Source organism: Argiope bruennichi, chromosome 3 (genome assembly GCF_947563725.1).
Source record: "Argiope bruennichi chromosome 3, qqArgBrue1.1, whole genome shotgun sequence".
Classification (NCBI taxonomy): Eukaryota; Metazoa; Arthropoda; class Arachnida; order Araneae; family Araneidae; genus Argiope; species Argiope bruennichi.
This window is the reverse complement of record NC_079153.1, coordinates 42,446,831-42,464,033: the sequence shown is the minus strand read 5'-3', so window position 1 is coordinate 42,464,033 and position 17,203 is coordinate 42,446,831. Positions and strand designations below refer to the sequence as shown.

The 17,203-nt window shown below is 30.6% G+C and overlaps 1 protein-coding gene across 2 annotated transcripts in view; it reads left to right on the top strand.

Annotated features, from left to right (window-relative positions):
• Positions 1-8,213, top strand: part of LOC129963437 (ephrin-B2-like) — a 396,859-nt gene extending 388,646 nt beyond the window's left edge. For both annotated transcript variants that reach the window (XM_056077799.1, XM_056077800.1), the window contains exons 2-6: positions 464-623; positions 703-871; positions 3,701-3,805; positions 4,098-4,352; positions 5,941-8,213. In XM_056077799.1, the coding sequence (XP_055933774.1) occupies positions 464-623; positions 703-871; positions 3,701-3,805; positions 4,098-4,352; positions 5,941-6,092 (841 nt within the window). In that variant the 3' untranslated portion in view covers positions 6,093-8,213. The remainder of the gene's footprint in view (positions 1-463; positions 624-702; positions 872-3,700; positions 3,806-4,097; positions 4,353-5,940) is intronic.
• The last annotated feature ends 8,990 nt before the right edge of the window (positions 8,214-17,203 follow it).

The window sequence follows — 17,203 nt, the reverse complement described above, 5'->3', positions numbered from 1 at the left end:
GCAAATCAAGTGTCATATCAGATTTTTTTTTTTTTTTCAGATTGTTTTGCCACTATTTCAAGCTTTTTCACCAATTGAAGTTACTATGATTTAGTGAGTTGTTGCATGAATCTGTCCCATTCATTAATTTGATTAATTAATAATTAGCAAATCAAGACATATAATTTTGAGTGAGATTAGAAACTGAAGCATCTAAGATTTTGTCTTATTGAAAAAAAATTGTGAAAACTTATGCCAACTTACATAATTTTATTAAGATTGATAAATTTGGTGGTAAGCATACTTCCCATGGCCCTAAAAAGGGCGAAATGGATAAATTAAAGATCCTTAGGTCTTAATCTTTTTTTTTTATAATGTTAACTACTTCTTGCACTGTTCAATGCATCAGGTAAAGGAAATTATTTTCCTAGGGACATTTGTTTATTCTCACTATGTTTCTCAACATTGTATTATTCCATTACAGATTCCGCATTGACAACACCGACCACATCATCGACGTGAATAAGAATAACCTCCCCTTCGAATACGACCAGGTGAACATCATCTGCCCCGTCTACCCGCACTCCAACCAGGGAACGGCTGAGGACGACGGCGAAGAAGAGGAACAGTACATCATCTACAATGTAAGTGCCTTTCTTTACTTCCTGTCTTTCCCTAGAATAGTGTGAAGACCCCAGAATAACGAAGAATTTGTTGTTGCAGGTGTCGAAAGAGGAATACGACTCTTGTCGCATCACCAATCCCAATCCCCGCATCATCGCGGTCTGTGATAAGCCCAACCAAGTGATGTACTTCACCATCACCTTCAGGTCTTTCACGCCTCAGCCGGGAGGACTCGAATTCTTGCCGGGACACGACTATTACTTCGTCTGTAAGTATACCCCCCCCCCTACTTTTCTGTTTGCGACACAATATTTTGAGAAGAATGGTGACTTTATTGCGAGATTGGGATCAATACCTTGACTTAAGAAATGTTCTTGTCTGAAAAGAACAAATATTTTTTAAATGCCCAACCTACGTCAAAATATTAATTGCCTACATGGTACTTAATTTCTTAAACCTTTAATCGGTTCTAAAACTGATATTTATATTCGTTTTAGTAAAACAGTTTATAATTATGTAATTAATATAGGTTTTGTATAGTTTATAATGCTGTCAACTAAAAGAGACACTTCTATCTATGAATTATAAGGAGATGAAGAATCAGTTCAACCCGTAACTGGGAAGGGAAGTCAAAACGACTCTGCGTTGTTCATTAGCTCTGATTATCACGTGGTATTTTGTCCTTATATACAATCATCTCCTCAGTACCTTCAAGTTGTTCTTTCAGCAGTATGTTGGCAAAAGTCTTAAATATGAACACGTGGGTATAACAGAGTTATTCTTTTTCAAAGTTTTTGTTGCTACTTATGACAACACCATGACTCTGAAACAGCTTTTAAATTTGAATGAAGCAAAAAGAATAAAAAAATATTTTTAAAGTAATATTTTAAAATATAGGGTGTTCATTAATTATTGTCGGGGTTTCCGTACCTCATAACTTTCGAATAAAAAATATTACGCAAAAACCGATTACGTATTCGTAAATTACAACTCAAAGAATTTTATTAATGATATTAAAGTGTAAAGTTTGCACAATTTGCACTTTGTAGGCATTCAGCGGAAGGCGATTATGTATTCGTAAATTCGCTGAATAAATCTTGACTTTTAATAATCGTGCGGGTTCTCCGAGCCCCATATTCTACAGTTATGTTTATTCACTTTTTCTGACACATGAAAAGTGGATTCGTCACTGAAGAACCGTTTCCGAAGGTAATTTTCATCATCCTCAATTCGAGTCAAAATTTGTTCAGCGAATTTACGAATACATAATCGCCTTCCGCTGAATGCCTACAAAGTGCAAATTGTGCAAGCTTTACACTTTAATATCATTAATAAAATTCTTTGAGTTGTAATTTACGAATACGTAATATTTTTTATTCGAAAGTTATGAGGTACGGAAACCCCGACAATAATTAATGAACACCTTATATTGTATTCTTCATTTTTGTTTGTTAAATTCTAACAGTTATTAGCATTAATGTCATTCCGTAATATCTAAACGAAGTAAATACTCATTAAAAGATCGTTTAGGCTTATCTTATAACATCTTTCAAACATTTCATATTACAACATTTAACACTTTTAATATTAATATTCTTAAGGTTTTTGGTAACTACATGATTTCCAGAATGTATTGTGTTTCCAAAATAAATTCCAACCCTGTTTACAAAAGACAAAAAAGAAAAATAACAATGGAGTCCTTTTGACTCCTTGTCTCTGGCCGCCTGAGGAAATTAATATCTCCAGTTACGGGTAAAGTTTCGCAAAGAGGCATCATGCAAAAACTTTTCAAGCCTACAGGTTAATTCATTAATAAATCAGTGAAGTTTACTTGATTGTCTTGGTTTACAATAATTTTGTCTTGGCATTGTATTTGGCGCCGCTTGCTTTGGCAATGCCAAATGCCGAAGCCTTGTTTTCAAGATGTGGGAAAATTTCCAGAAAATTTTCTTACTCTCTTCCCCAGACTATAAAGCTTGGCAATTTCTCTTAACTTTCAGTTTCAAAGTTCGCCAAGTGATGAAATTTAATAAGGTCTGCTATGTCTGTGGTTCGTGCTTTATTGCTATTTAGTTTTGGATGATATCTGTTTAATTCTTTTTTTATATGTTAAATTTGTGACTTTTTTACTGTAAATTGAATTAATTTAAACAAAAGAAACTGGATTACCATTTACATCTTCTTTTTCAAATGCAAAACGGTACACAGTACGATAATACAGTCAATGATAACGGTACAAGTGCTAAATTAAAGCAATGCAATTAATACTAATAAAGGATATCAAATTAGAATAAAATTGGATGAATACTCCATTACTGGAACTTAATATCATTTTAAAAGTTCCTACCATGTAAGAGATTTTATGCTTGATTTAAAATGAAATGAGAGACGTGTATTGTTTTCTTCTTTTAAATAAGGTAAAACCTCGTGAGTTAATACATTTTGCTTTCGCATCTTTCAGTATATCTAATATATAAAAATGAATTTTAGCTTGTTCGCATTTTATGATTTTATGCGCTGCCATACCATTCATTCGATTGCGATTAAACTTTACCAACTTATTGCTTGTACTTGCGCGAAGATTAGAGGCATAGTGCAATTATTATATCTAATATATAAAAATGAATATTAGTTTATTCTTATTTTATGCGCTGCCCTACTGTTCATCCGATGGCGATAAAACTTTGACAACTTATTGCTTTGAACCTAGAAAATCCATGTTTTTCACATGGTTGTATGTTGGATGCTCACGAGTCGGACAGCCACGAAAAGTTTGTGTTGAAGACGGAAAAACAAATATTATATATTATCTACCCTAAAGTATACTTGAATAATATAGTTAAAAATAGAATAATTTATTTATATTTCAATTTCATTGAATGCATTCATTGTCTACAAGAAACTAAACATCATTCCTAATTAAACAAGATAATTATTTCAAATTTCAAACGACATTTTCAAAATTATTTTTTCTGCTGTAACAACGCGCCGGGTACCACCTTGTACTTAATATAAACAATTATTTTTGTTTACAATGTAAATTTTTCATTGTTGTTATTTTATACACGTATTTTAATGACGTTTTGATTCATTTCAGCGACATCTACTGGTGATCCTGCAGGTCTACACCAACGCGTGGGAGGACGATGTGCCACCCACAACATGAAGGTCATCTTTAAAGTGTGCTGCAGTCCTACCAAAGGTGATGTCTTTTCCTGTGTAGCAAAACTCATTTATTACCATTCCTCTATTTACTACAAAGCAATTGCAACGTTTGTTATTTCATCCCTTCTTTCGATCAAACTTAGATAATTCTTAAAGACAAAAACGAAATTTTATAAAATTTCATTAAACACAAATGTTTTTATATGTAAGCACATGAACTAATTTTACTCACTTTTTTTTTCTGGAAAGCTAATAACAATTTCGAATTTTATGATTGCAAATATCACTTTTTTTTATTATTAACAACGTAATATTTCCCCCTTGTTTAGGTAATGCTATCGATAGCTCTTCGAACCATCAGACCTCGACGGTGAATGTATCTGTTCCAGCATCGGCAGCCCCACCTCATAACACCACATCTCGTATCTCGGACACCCACAAGCCCCTCGATGTGTATCCCTCGAGCACCGCGGTCCCCAAGGGTATGCGCCCTGCCACCAGGATACCTCCTTACCACCTGCGCCCCTATGAGGTTCCCATTGAGGATGAGATGGACCGATCTCCTCCCTCGGATAAAGCAAAAGGTGAGTACCGTAATGTGATTATATAGTGCTTATTAGATTTTCCTCAACCTGATGATTATTTTATTCTATTTTTTTCGCGATTAAATGATACTTTACACTTTCCAGTTTGGATATCGAAGATCTGACAAGGATTTCTAAACTGAAAATATTTTAATGGCAGTATAAATATTAGAATATTTTTAATTTCTTCATTTCGATAATAATAATGAAACCTTCTTAGAATTTTAAATACATAAGAGTATAAACTGGATGAGATACGTTGCCAAATAGAGTGAATAAAGATTTTATCTGTTTATAAAATGTTTGAAAAATAAAAGTAAATAGTCCTTACCCAAAATGAAGTGTCTGAAAGAAAATTTATTGTATATTAATTTTTTTTTGAAAAAAAAAAATCTTTAGATGGCATATGTAAATTGTTCACCGATAATCTTAATCTTATATAATTGCATTCATTTTTCTCACATTTTTGAAAACTGAAAACCGTTTCAAAAGAAATTAGACAAACATATAAAACACTTTTCAACATATTGAAATAGATATTGATAAGTGATTTAGTAACGTCTGCTTACAAGAAAACTGCCCAAATGGAAAAAAATTACCTAGATTACTGTTAAATGACTTTATCTGACGAAGAGTTTATGTTTTTCGTTGTTATTAATATTATTATTATCATCATTAAAGCGCATCTCAAATTTAACGCAAGATTAGAATTTGCAACCTTTCGTGCAGTCAAGCATTGACTACTCTATTAAAAAACATCCGACAGTTGATAGTTTAGGGTTAGGAAAGATAAAGCTTTACACGATAGAAAGTGTTTTCATTGTTGAACAATATTTCAAAAATAATGAAAGTCTGGTGGCCACAATTCGAAAATTTGAGAATTGGCCACCTAGATCGCATGATTTAACGTTAATGGATTTCTTTTTTATGGAGTTATTTGAAGTCAAAGGTCTGTATCAATAAGCTAAGAAACACGTGTGCATTGGAGGAGGAAATTTAATACTACGTCAACAAAATTCAGCCACATTTATGCAGAAGAGCCATGGGGAATTTCGATAAAATAGTGCGTATGTGCCAGCAAATCTATGGATGCCATTTCTCTATGTGTTATTCCATACATAACCCTATCCTTTGTATTTTACGATTAAAAAAATTAAAGAGGAAAAAAATGTGTTTTTTTTTTATTTGACTCAGATCTTGTGTTAACACGTTGTTCTATCATGCAACACTCCATTTTTACTAACCCTAAACTATCAACTGTCAAATGGTTTTTTTAATAGGGTTGGCAACGCTTTACTGCACGAATAGTGACAAATTCAAATTTTCCTTTAATTTTATGACACCTTTTATTAGAAATGCCATATTAAACAACAAATCCAGGAACAAAAGCTTTACATCTTTATCATGTTTTCATTTTAAATGAAAGTAATATGATATCCTTTTCTATGAACTTGCTATTACTCATACTGAGTTTAGGACAGTTTACTCTATAGTTCAAGTTACGATTACAAAAATATACATTGAAGATTAATGTTGTATTCTGGTGGGGAATTTCAGTTCTTAATTTTTTTAAATCTTCGTTTTGCAGAAGAAACTGAGAAGACTACCAAAAGGGAACGAGCGAAGAACGAGGAGCTGATAAACGGAGCTCCCCACCCCCACAAGTGGTCTCTGAACCACGGAGCTTACTACTGCGCATGCCTGCTCTGCCACCTGCTGATCAGCCTACTCTACAGGTGAATACCTGCAATTCGTGGACCAGTCACTCTACTCCCCGATTGCACCTCTGCAGAAGTCGCGTGCTCATCCGGTGGTGTACAAAGCAAAGACAGACTTCGATGTGCAGGATTCAGAGCTCTCTACTTTCGAGTCTTTTATTCTTGTAAAACTGGACGGGCTTCTTCTCGTGTATATTTAAAAGTGCCATCGAAGGAGGATTGCCTTGTTTGAATGTTCCCGATTGCGCAACTACAACTGGCCTGGTCATGTTTCTGTTCGTTTTCTTTTGATTTTCCCATCCAACACTTACAGAGCTTGTCGTTCCCCCATTTTTGCCTCACAGCAGACTGTTCCATTTGCATGCATACGCCAGAATGGACAACTAAAGAAATCAAGCTAAGCGCCAAGACCCATTCGGCAATGTCTTTCACTGTATTCTAGAGAAATATTCGTATTTCAGTATGATACTGCTTTTCGCTGAGTATTCTGTACGATTCCGAAAATTCACTGATGCTAATAATTATGAGTTAGAGACTTGAAGTCCTATTTAGGCAGAATTCGTTGTTGCGAAATTCAGAATACATCTCAAAATTCTTCAGAAATCAAATTTTCTGAGTAAAAAAAGCTAACAAGAATTGGAAATTTGTATAATCTGCCAAAAGAATTCTTCTGCAGAAATACCAATGATGGATTTTGTTTCAAACTCAAAAATTAAACAGGTTCTTCAAATCTTTATTGGAGTAAAATAGTAGAATGGCAGCATGTTTTGAATATCTGCATGTCTTGTCTCATGCTGTCAAAGTTGTCCTCAAATGCATGGCAATGGCGTATGTTATGCAAACTGGATTTGTGCTGAAGTTTCCCCCCACTGCAGCTGGCTGCACATTTCTTCAACGTTTGTTGTTGTTTTCAGAATTATGCATGTGTTCTGAGTAGCACCAGGCCGGATAACCCTCACCTGCGGTGGTGATAATGGATTTTTTGAATCGTTAATTTACGATTTCATCTACATTCGTATCAAGTGAGAAAAGCTGTATGATATTGGTGTTTCTTTTTTTTTTTTCCCTTTCTTTTTTTGTACAGTGTACTGATATAAACAATACACAAAAAAATAATAAACTTTCTATGTAATTTATATAACTTTCAGAAGATGTATGTTTATTATTAGAAGTCAAAAGTGGCTTATGCATCAAAATACCGATTCACGGTGACTTTTGTTTTCAGTTCCCAAGAACCATGTCAGTGCCATGAATTAATTGCAAAGCATTGTACACCTAGGATTGAAGAAAATAAGCCATAAATATTTATTTTGTAAACAAATCAAGAAGAAGATGGAGAAGCGACTTTTTATTTAAATGAATGTCATAAATATGATTAGATGTTTGGTGTGTCAATGTTCCTTGTCTGTGAGCTACCTTTTCTACGAGGTTCAACGTCGGTCAAAATCTAATCAATGTATTGTGTCTTTGTAAGGATGTTATTGTGGAATTGCCCAGCCCAACACTAACAAATATAAATACCTTAATTACGTGGCAATACCGATGTGAATTATCACGTGATATTGGTATTTTCATAAAATGAAATGGCAAGAAAATATATTGCACATGTTAGTGCCCAGGGGCTCATTGCAGTCTAACCGATTTCATTTTTTTTTATATCAATCAAAGAAGCGCTTTCGAGAAATAAATTTCAGATTTTCGAGAATTTAAAAATTACGAAACTGCCTTTTCACAGCTTGCAAATTCGTAATATCTTTATAAAGTAGGTTTAGAAGATGCACTCGTATTGTCCTTAACTAATTGTTGTTTAAAACTTTTTAACTGATCAAAATGATTTTTGAACAACACTTGAGAAAATAAGCATGGAAATATTTGGTCTTTCTACATTTTTGCAAACGTAAATTGTGAGTGTTTGCTGTTGCTCTGTCGATTAAAGATCCGAAGACATTTTTTAAATAGAATTAAATTTTCGAACGTTTGTCACTAATTAATGATATCAAAGAATGAAATGCGGTTCATCTAATATTTTTGTAAGCGTTATTTATCTCAATTCGTAGAAAATATATATTATTTGAAAACAATTTAAATAAAATGCTTTTTAAAAAATTTTAAAAATGTGAAATTACACTTTAAAAGAAGAGACTACTGGTAAATTTTTTAAACTTGATTCTCAGTTATTATTTAAGTTTTTTTTATTGATCATCTGTTAATTATTTTTATAATAATGAATTCTTTTGGCATCATTTTCTTTAATCAAAATAAAATTTCATTACATGCAATACACAAAAACATAAATGAAAATTACGGTAAAATATGAGATTAAATAAAATTTCGCTACGAATCAATTATTTTTTTAATTAATCTTAAAATCGGTCTTCTAATCTCATATGTAATCGCACACATCAGTTTCTCATTTCGAGGTCACTACGACTTATAAAAGACTATTGAGTCTTTTATAAGATTCTTTAATATTATTTTGCAAAATAGAGGAAACTATCTTAAATTCACCAACATTGTACGAAAGCATGGAATTTTTTTTTCATTAATCATTCCAAATAATAAGTACAGATCGCGAAGTACTTTTTCTAACAAAATATAATTACATGCGAAAACTTTTTTAAAAAAGACCCCATTTTAGTCCATCTGTTATTAATAAGGATGAGAAATGACATATTTATAGCAAATTTAATTTCTTGCATATTAAAATCATTATCATCCTTAAAAACTCCTAACAAACCGAAGCGAAAGTTCATTTTCTAAATCAAAATGCCACGAACGTAAGAATTCGATGGCGTTGGCTGATTCGTGAACCTCAAGAAAGCGTTTCTTTTCTTTAGATAAGCCCTTTCGAGCACTCATCAAATGAAGGAGCCGTCTGTGATCTCCTTAGAACAGAGCAGCGTCGTAGATTCATTGGTTTTATCGAGGCTCGAAACAAAGTATCAAAATTTCTCGATCGTTGGAAGAAGCAGTATGGTTTCTTAAATTGTTGCAATCCACTTTTAAAGATACACAAGTAACATAATTTTGGGTACGCAATATCTCTGCAACATACTTGCTTTTATCGTATTATTGTATACGATTCTTACTTTAAAAAAAATATATTGATGAGTAATATTTTATTAAAATTCTTTAATAAATGTTCTTCTTTAATATAATAAAATAAAATAAATGTAATAAATATCATTTATTAAAATTCTTCAATAAATAGTAGATAAACTCAATCATTTTATTTGCCGTCGGTCAGTATCTCTTTGATGTGTTTATTTTCTTACGGAAATACATAAATATGGGTTCCAAAATTTTTTAAAAATCAAATATTGGATTGAAATCTTTTCGACCAATAGAAAATTCAGAAAATTAAGATGCTCATGAAGCTGATTGTGTCACAAAGTATGGGTGAGAAGGTAATTTAAGTGAAGGTGATGCTTTTCATTCTTGTTTTTTTTAAATCCTAAGAAAATTTCAGTCTAAAAAAATGTTCAGCAAAATCTTTGGGAAAATAAATCTTTATTACTCTTGATTTAAAAAGTAATAAACAAAATTAAAATTAAATTATTTAGACAGTGCAAAATCAATGTATCAGTAATTTTTATTTTTTTAAAATTATTCCTAACAGTTTTTCAAAAAAAAAATAAATCAAATAATGATATCAATTCTTCACTGTGGAAAGAAGTTAGTTACCAATATTATGTTAAAATTTTCTTTCTAATACGCTTAAAAACACAGACAAGTTTCTTTGTTTCACAAAATCTCTTTCAAGGAAACGGTTTTATTAAAATAAAATACATTTTTATAAACATTGATTTTTATGACCTATTTATTGACAGCCACTCTTTTCTGTTCATTTATTGTTTCCAATAATAAGAAACTAAAAAGAAAATTTGTGTTTCACTGTAAATAAATAGAAATGGCTTAATATGATATAATAATTTTTGCTGACCATGTAACAAAATTTGTTTAGCATTCTCTCATTTTTTAATTCTTCGCCTGAATCTGCAATGCTGAAATTTTTAGAACAGTTAAAAGAAGTGACAATTTAATCGAATGAAGGCATCTTAATTTATTTGTTTACTCGAAACATTATTTATCTCATTTTCAATTGTTAAAAGAGCTCTTTTGGGATAAAATTATTACATAAACTCTTCATAATTTCAGAAAATGAATTGTATTAACTCCTTTCAGTTCTTAAATGCATTTTTAAGCAACAAAAATGTGTCCTCTACGATCGAGAAACTTTGATAAATTTCGAATTTTCTCGCCAATGTGTTTCATTTAAGACTGACCGCAGTCTCAAAGTTTGTCTTGTGAATGTGTATTTATTTGTTTTGCTTTTATATTATATAAATAGTAGCAATATTACTTTTCCATTTTATAAATACTTATTAAAAACATTATGAAATATGTTCTACTGGATGTATTGTGGCATGATTGCTGTAGATAGTTTCTAAATTTGTAACGGCGAGGAAATTTCGAAAGAGTATTTTTGCATTGTTTTTAAAAACAAAGCACATTCATTTAATGGAGACATTCTAAAATTGTGAGCTCATCGTTTCTTATTTTCTGTTGTTTGACATGCGTACACGAGAGGATTCAAGTGCTTTTGGGTTGTGATTAGTGTATATTGAAGTAATCCGTTATAAATGTACAGAAATTTAACAGAGAAATGTACTTATTTGTGAGTTTATGTTTTGTCTTTCCAGCAGCATTGCTTCGGTCACTGCGGTGCTTGCAGATACAGAGGATTGAATCGATATATACATTTTTTGTAATATCTCTTGCCATTGTAATTAAAATGTGTACAGTCATAAAGGTGTGTTTATTTCTTTTCCTCACGCTGATACATACGTTTACTCTATGACTTTCCTAACTACACCGATTCCTGTAGTCAGTGACAACTTATATTGACGTTAAGGCAAAAGATACAGTACAACATGTACACAGTAAAACTTTCTTGAATAAACTAACTAATAATTAACCCTTAAGAATATCGAATCATTTATAGTGAATAGCTTATAAGCCAGTTAACAACTACGCTGCACGAGCAATTGCTTTTGTATCGTGGTCATGTTACTGGACTGCATTCACAAGGTCCCAGGTTCTATTCTCGCTCATATCAATCCGCAATAAATTTTATTTTTCAAATATTAAAAGCAATTTGATACAAAACCGTTAAAATTCGATACAAAACTTACTTAGAATCCATAATGAGTTTGAATGGCCGAAGAACTAAGTTGAAATTACCTACCAGTTGAATTTTACCAAGAAATCCTTAGCGAAAAAATTTGAAAAAGGTTCTAATTTAACTCTGAACATCGTCATATTATAATACTTTGACTCTTTATTTTATTGTATTTTTCAATTCATCTTAGTTATAAATATATAAAAAATTAATATCGTCGCAACCCGTGCGAGAATAAATTCATTAACACTGCAGCTTAAACTTACACTAAAGCAATTGAAAGCATTCCTACAATATATAATTAAAAACATTTGTTTTTTCAATTTATAATTGCTGGAAAGGTTAAACTTTTGAATATTTAACTGCTGCAAAAATTATTATTATTATTATTTTGAAATATGTTTCTAATTCGACGATGCGGCAGATGTTGATCGTATTAAATGTACAGAAACAGCAGGACTTATTCAGTACTTTTTAAATCCTGGCAAAGGAATAGGAAAAGGATGCCAAATCGAAATGAGCCATCTTTTTACATTGGGGAGGTAAAAAAAGATCCTTCTTGCTCTATAGGGTTGGAGGATTCAAGCAAACATGGCTACTAAACACATTTTCTCAATACGAGTCTTATAGTAAAAAGTCCTAAATCTTTTTATATCTTATTCTAATATCTAAACGTATCTTATTCTAATATCTAAACTACGATATCTAAACGTATTCTTAAGAGTCTAGATTAGTGTATTGACGTGTTGCTTTTGTATGGTAACTGAAAATCGGCGAGGAAGTTAGCCGAATCATTCAACTACGAAAAAACACAAATACAAAAAAAAACCATTCATTAGTAATTAGTTCAATAGATTTCGAGAAAAACTGATGCCATTACCATTGATAGATACCACAGCAACTACTATTTACTTTTCTTATGAAAATTAAAATTGAAAGTTCCAATTTAAATTAAAAAAGTTAGCCGAATCATTCAATTACGAGAAAAAGCAAATAAAAAAATACATTCCTTAATCAGTAGTTCAACAGATTTCGGGAAAAACTGATGTCATTATCCCTGATTCCATAGCAACTACGATTTACTCTTCTTATCAAAAATAAAACTGTTAAAAGACACCTTTAAAAAAATTGAAAGTTCTAATTTAAACAAACTAAAAAAGTTAGCCGAATCAATTACGAGAAAAAGCAAATAAAAAAATACATTCATTAATCAACAGATTTTGAGAAAAACTGATGTCATTATCGCCGATTCCACAGCAATTACGATTTATTCTTCTTATCAAAAATAAAATTGTTAAAAGGCACCTTTAAAAAAAATTGAAAGTTCTAATTTAAACAAACTAAAAAAGTTAGCCGAATCAATTACGAGAAAAAGCAAATAAAAAAATACATTCATTAATCAACAGATTTTGAGAAAAACTGATGTCATTATCGCCGATTCCACAGCAATTACGATTTACTCTTCTTATCAAAAATAAAATTGTTAAAAGACACCTTTAAAAAAAATTGAAAGTTCTAATTTAAACAAACTAAAAAAGTTAGCCGAATCAATTACGAGAAAAAGCAAATAAAAAAATGCATTCATTAATCAACAGATTTTGAGAAAAACTGATGTCATTATCGCCGATTCCACAGCAATTACGATTTATTCTTCTTATCAAAAATAAAATTGTTAAAAGACACCTTTAAAAAAAATTGAAAGTTCTAATTTAAACAAACTAAAAAAGTTAGCCGAATCAATTACGAGAAAAAGCAAATAAAAAAATACATTCCTTAATCAACAGATTTCGAGAAAAACTGATGTCATTATCGCCGATTCCATAGCAACTACTTTTACTCTTCTTATCAAAAATAAAATTGAAAAAAGACACCTTTGAAAAAAATTGAAATTTCCATTTTAAACAAACTAAAAAAATTAGCCGAATCATTCAATTACGAGAAAAGACAAAAACCAAATACATTCATTAATCAACAGATTTCGAGCAAAATTGATGCCATTATCGCCGATTCCACAGCAAACTACTATTTACTCTTCTTATCAAAAATAAAATTGAAAATAAAGACACCTTTGAAAAAACACCTGAAGGATCCAATTCGACACAGACTAAAAAGGTTAGCCGAATCATTCTATTACGAGTAAACGCAAATAAAAAAATTTATGTTAATTAATCATTAGTTCAATAGACTTTGGAAGAAATTGATACCATTATCACCGATTCAACAGCAAGTATTATTTACTTTTCTTATCAAAAATGATATTGAAAAAAGACACCTTTGAAAAAAACTGAAAGATCAAGTTTAACATTAATTACATTAAAAAAAAATACTGAATTCTCTGATGAAGCCAAATTTTTAGATATATCTTAAAACTCACTCTTATCGGAAAGTATGAAATGTGGCTAGTTTGAATAAGTCTATCAAAAAAGAAAACTGTTTTGATAAGTTAACCTCTATGAACGACTGATTTAGCTTTGAGGGAGTTTTATAAAGGTTTTACTGTATAACCTTTAAAATTCACAAAAATAAAAAAAAATTAAAGAAAATTATGAAATTTTCATTCAAAATGGACTAAAATTATGATTTAAATTTTAGTTGCTTACAGTACTTTTTCGATGTCTCTTGGCTTTATGTTTTTGAATAATATTTTACATTTCATTAAAAAATGATTTAAGCATGATTAAATAATAAAAGCAAGATTTCAATTATTAACTCCGTTTCTCTTTCTAAATGCAAAGCAATGAGACTTCGAGGTAAATTTAGTAACAATACACAATTCGGTATTAAACAAATAATGAACTTGAGAGCGAGTTTTAAAATAGCTTATATACCGCGTTCTGTTGAGACAATGGAAAACAAAAGATATCGCTTTGTTTTCTCTTATTAAAGAGCAAATCAAAATAACCTCATTATGAATCGAGTTTTGAAACTGATTCTTTCTTAATGAGTATGGATAAAGAGAGACATCATTATTTAATACCATTAAATAAATAGAAAATTGTAGGCATGTTGTTATTGAATACGATTGAGTAATTATGTTGAGTTTATTGTGGGTTTTTAATGATGATGCTAACAAATGAATTGCATATCTGATCTAAGAAGTAATTACTGCGACAAAGTTAACTTTTTGTTCTTAATTAGGATTTCTGATGTTTAAGTTATTATCCCTAACTAGTTGAATTATCCCTAAATAGAAACTTAATAATATGTTTCCGTAAAAATGCATTCTATTACCCTAATCAATTCTCTATAAATCCTTTTAAATAAATGCTTTAAATAAAATGGAACTTATTGAAAAAAATCACTCATTATTTAAGTGTTCAGAAAGAAATAATTCATCCTGAAGTATTATGTTAAGTAATTAATATAAAAAAATTTAAAATTTCACAAGAATATTTATTTACATTACTTTTATAGTTGATAGAAGGTTTAAATATGGAAGATATAATTCTAAAATGAATTCTTCTCTTTATATGGAAACACTTAAAGTCAGGGGGGGAAAACCGAAGTAAATAACAACTTCATCTATTCTAAAGGGTGTCCCAAAACTAACATAAGATCTGAATTTGCCACCATTCGTGCAGTAAGCTGTTGGTAACCCTGTAAAAAAATTCATTTGACTGCTAATAGTTTAGGGTTAGTAAAGATGGAGCTTTACATGATAGAAAGGGTTTTCATTGTTGAATAATATTTCAAAAATAATGAAAGTCTGGTGGCCACAATTCGAAAATTTGATAAATGGCCACCTAGATCGCATGATTTAACACCATTGGATTTCTTTTTTATGGGGTAATTTGAAATCAAAGGTCTATGCCAACAAGCCCACAAGCAGGCGTGCATTAAAATAGAAAATTCAACATTTGTGCAAAATGATCATTAAAAATTTCGAAAAAGATTGCGTATGTGTCAGAAAAGCCGTGAAGGCTATTTGCCCTATGTGTTATTCCTTATACAAAACCCTATCCTGTGTACTTTAACACGCTCTCAATAAAAATATAACAATTTAAAGAAAACTTGTTTATCTAATTCAAATCCTGCGTTCACACGTTGTTCCATCGTGTAACGTTCCATTTCTACCAACTCTAAATTATTGGCTGTCAAAATGATTTTTTAATAGAATTGCCAGTACTTTAATAAACGAATGGTGGTAAATTCAAATCTAGCGTTAATTTTTGGATACCCTTTATATCGTACTGATGGGTTTATAAGCTATTGCTGAGGAGCTTGACTCAAATCTGAACTTGTAGGAACAACACCTGATCTGAAGTTCCATTCCCTAACATTCCATATTAAACTAGCATATTGCCATTTGATTATCCATTCAAATACTATATTTGTTCTTTTCCTCGCATTAGATGGATTTGCGATGGTATAGGATATCAAATTCTTCATTTTCTAATACCCAAACCCCGATTCTACTTTTGGACCTTCAGAGCATCAAATGAGTGAAACACGATTTTACTATAGAAAGAAAAAAATATATATCTATATGTTTTCCAATTTTCATTTGCCAAGCAATTTTACTGTAAAAAAAATCTTGTAAAAGAAATCGAAAATCGTCTGCTTTTCGCTTTATAAATAAAATAAGATTTAAAAATCGAAAACAAAGTCTTAAAACCCTTCACAAACTTAACATTTTTTAAAAAAATAATTACTTCAAAAAAGCCAGCTTTGTTTAATAAGACGATGGAAATATTAAATTAATTTAAATGCCTAATTTTTAGTTATTTGAAATTTTCAGGGTCAAGACATAACAATCTTGCTAAGAATATTTCAATTATAGTTTACATGACATTGTATATAAGACAAGGACTACCCCCCCCCCCATGCTGAAACGTCGTCAAAACAATTGACTACGACAAAATCCTCAAGGGGGTGGCAAACATTGAATGAGATTGCAATCCATTTAGTTCAATGTTTAGCATAAATGAGTTGCTTAAGTTTTTAGATTGCTTTTCATATTGTCTTCGAATGTCACTTTGAGTAGCCTTAAATGACCTATACTACACTATCTACTATAAATACAATTTATCATCTGTTAATCATATAAAGAATTTTTTGTATGCATTTGTTCTGACTGCTTCTGAATTATTTCTTATGCTAACTTTAAAACACATTCTATCGTCATAACTTTGCAATGAAATTTAAATGCAGTAAAAAAATTGAACAGAAAAACAGCCCTGAAAATGACGGTTAACCCTTTCCACCCGGAGAAATAATTCGATGCATAATTATTCACTTAATAAAAAAAAATTGTTTATTTCGCTGAAAAATAAATATATATAATTGTCTTAATATATATAATTTTGCTGAAAAATTAATCTACATCTCTTTATCAGTCTGTAGTCCTTTTTAACAATCAAAATTGAAAAATAAATAAAACGTCAAAATGATGCACCGTCTTCAATAGCCAGTGAGAAGCACCATTCGAGTGCAAAAAGTTAAAATGCTATGTTCTTACTCAAAAGAATATCCCTTGACTTACTAATATACTTAACTTATTACATGATACAGTCTATTGAAAAAATTTATTGTTATTTTAACTCTCTTGTAATAAAAATAAAACGGACATTTGAAATTTGCTTTACTTAATTGCTCTTTTATAATTAAAAATGCAGTAATTCGATGCGCGCATCAAACGTGCCATTGTATGAGCAGAAGCTAAATAAATTAATAAATCATATCAAGACTTTTTTGTTTCAAATATCATGGTTTCAATTTCTATTCATTCTTGATGTCTTCAGGAAAAATCAGCGATTTAAAACGCCTTGTATCGAGAAGCATAGTTTTATAATTATGTCTGTGTTTATAAATAAATATATCGAGCTAAAGAATAAAATGCTATATGTGCACAAAAATTGTATGATCTTTTGAGCTAATAGGTTAATGTCATTCAAAATTTGAATGAAAATTCATAATTTTAGTGAACAAGTCCCACCAAACTTTATCCGCTT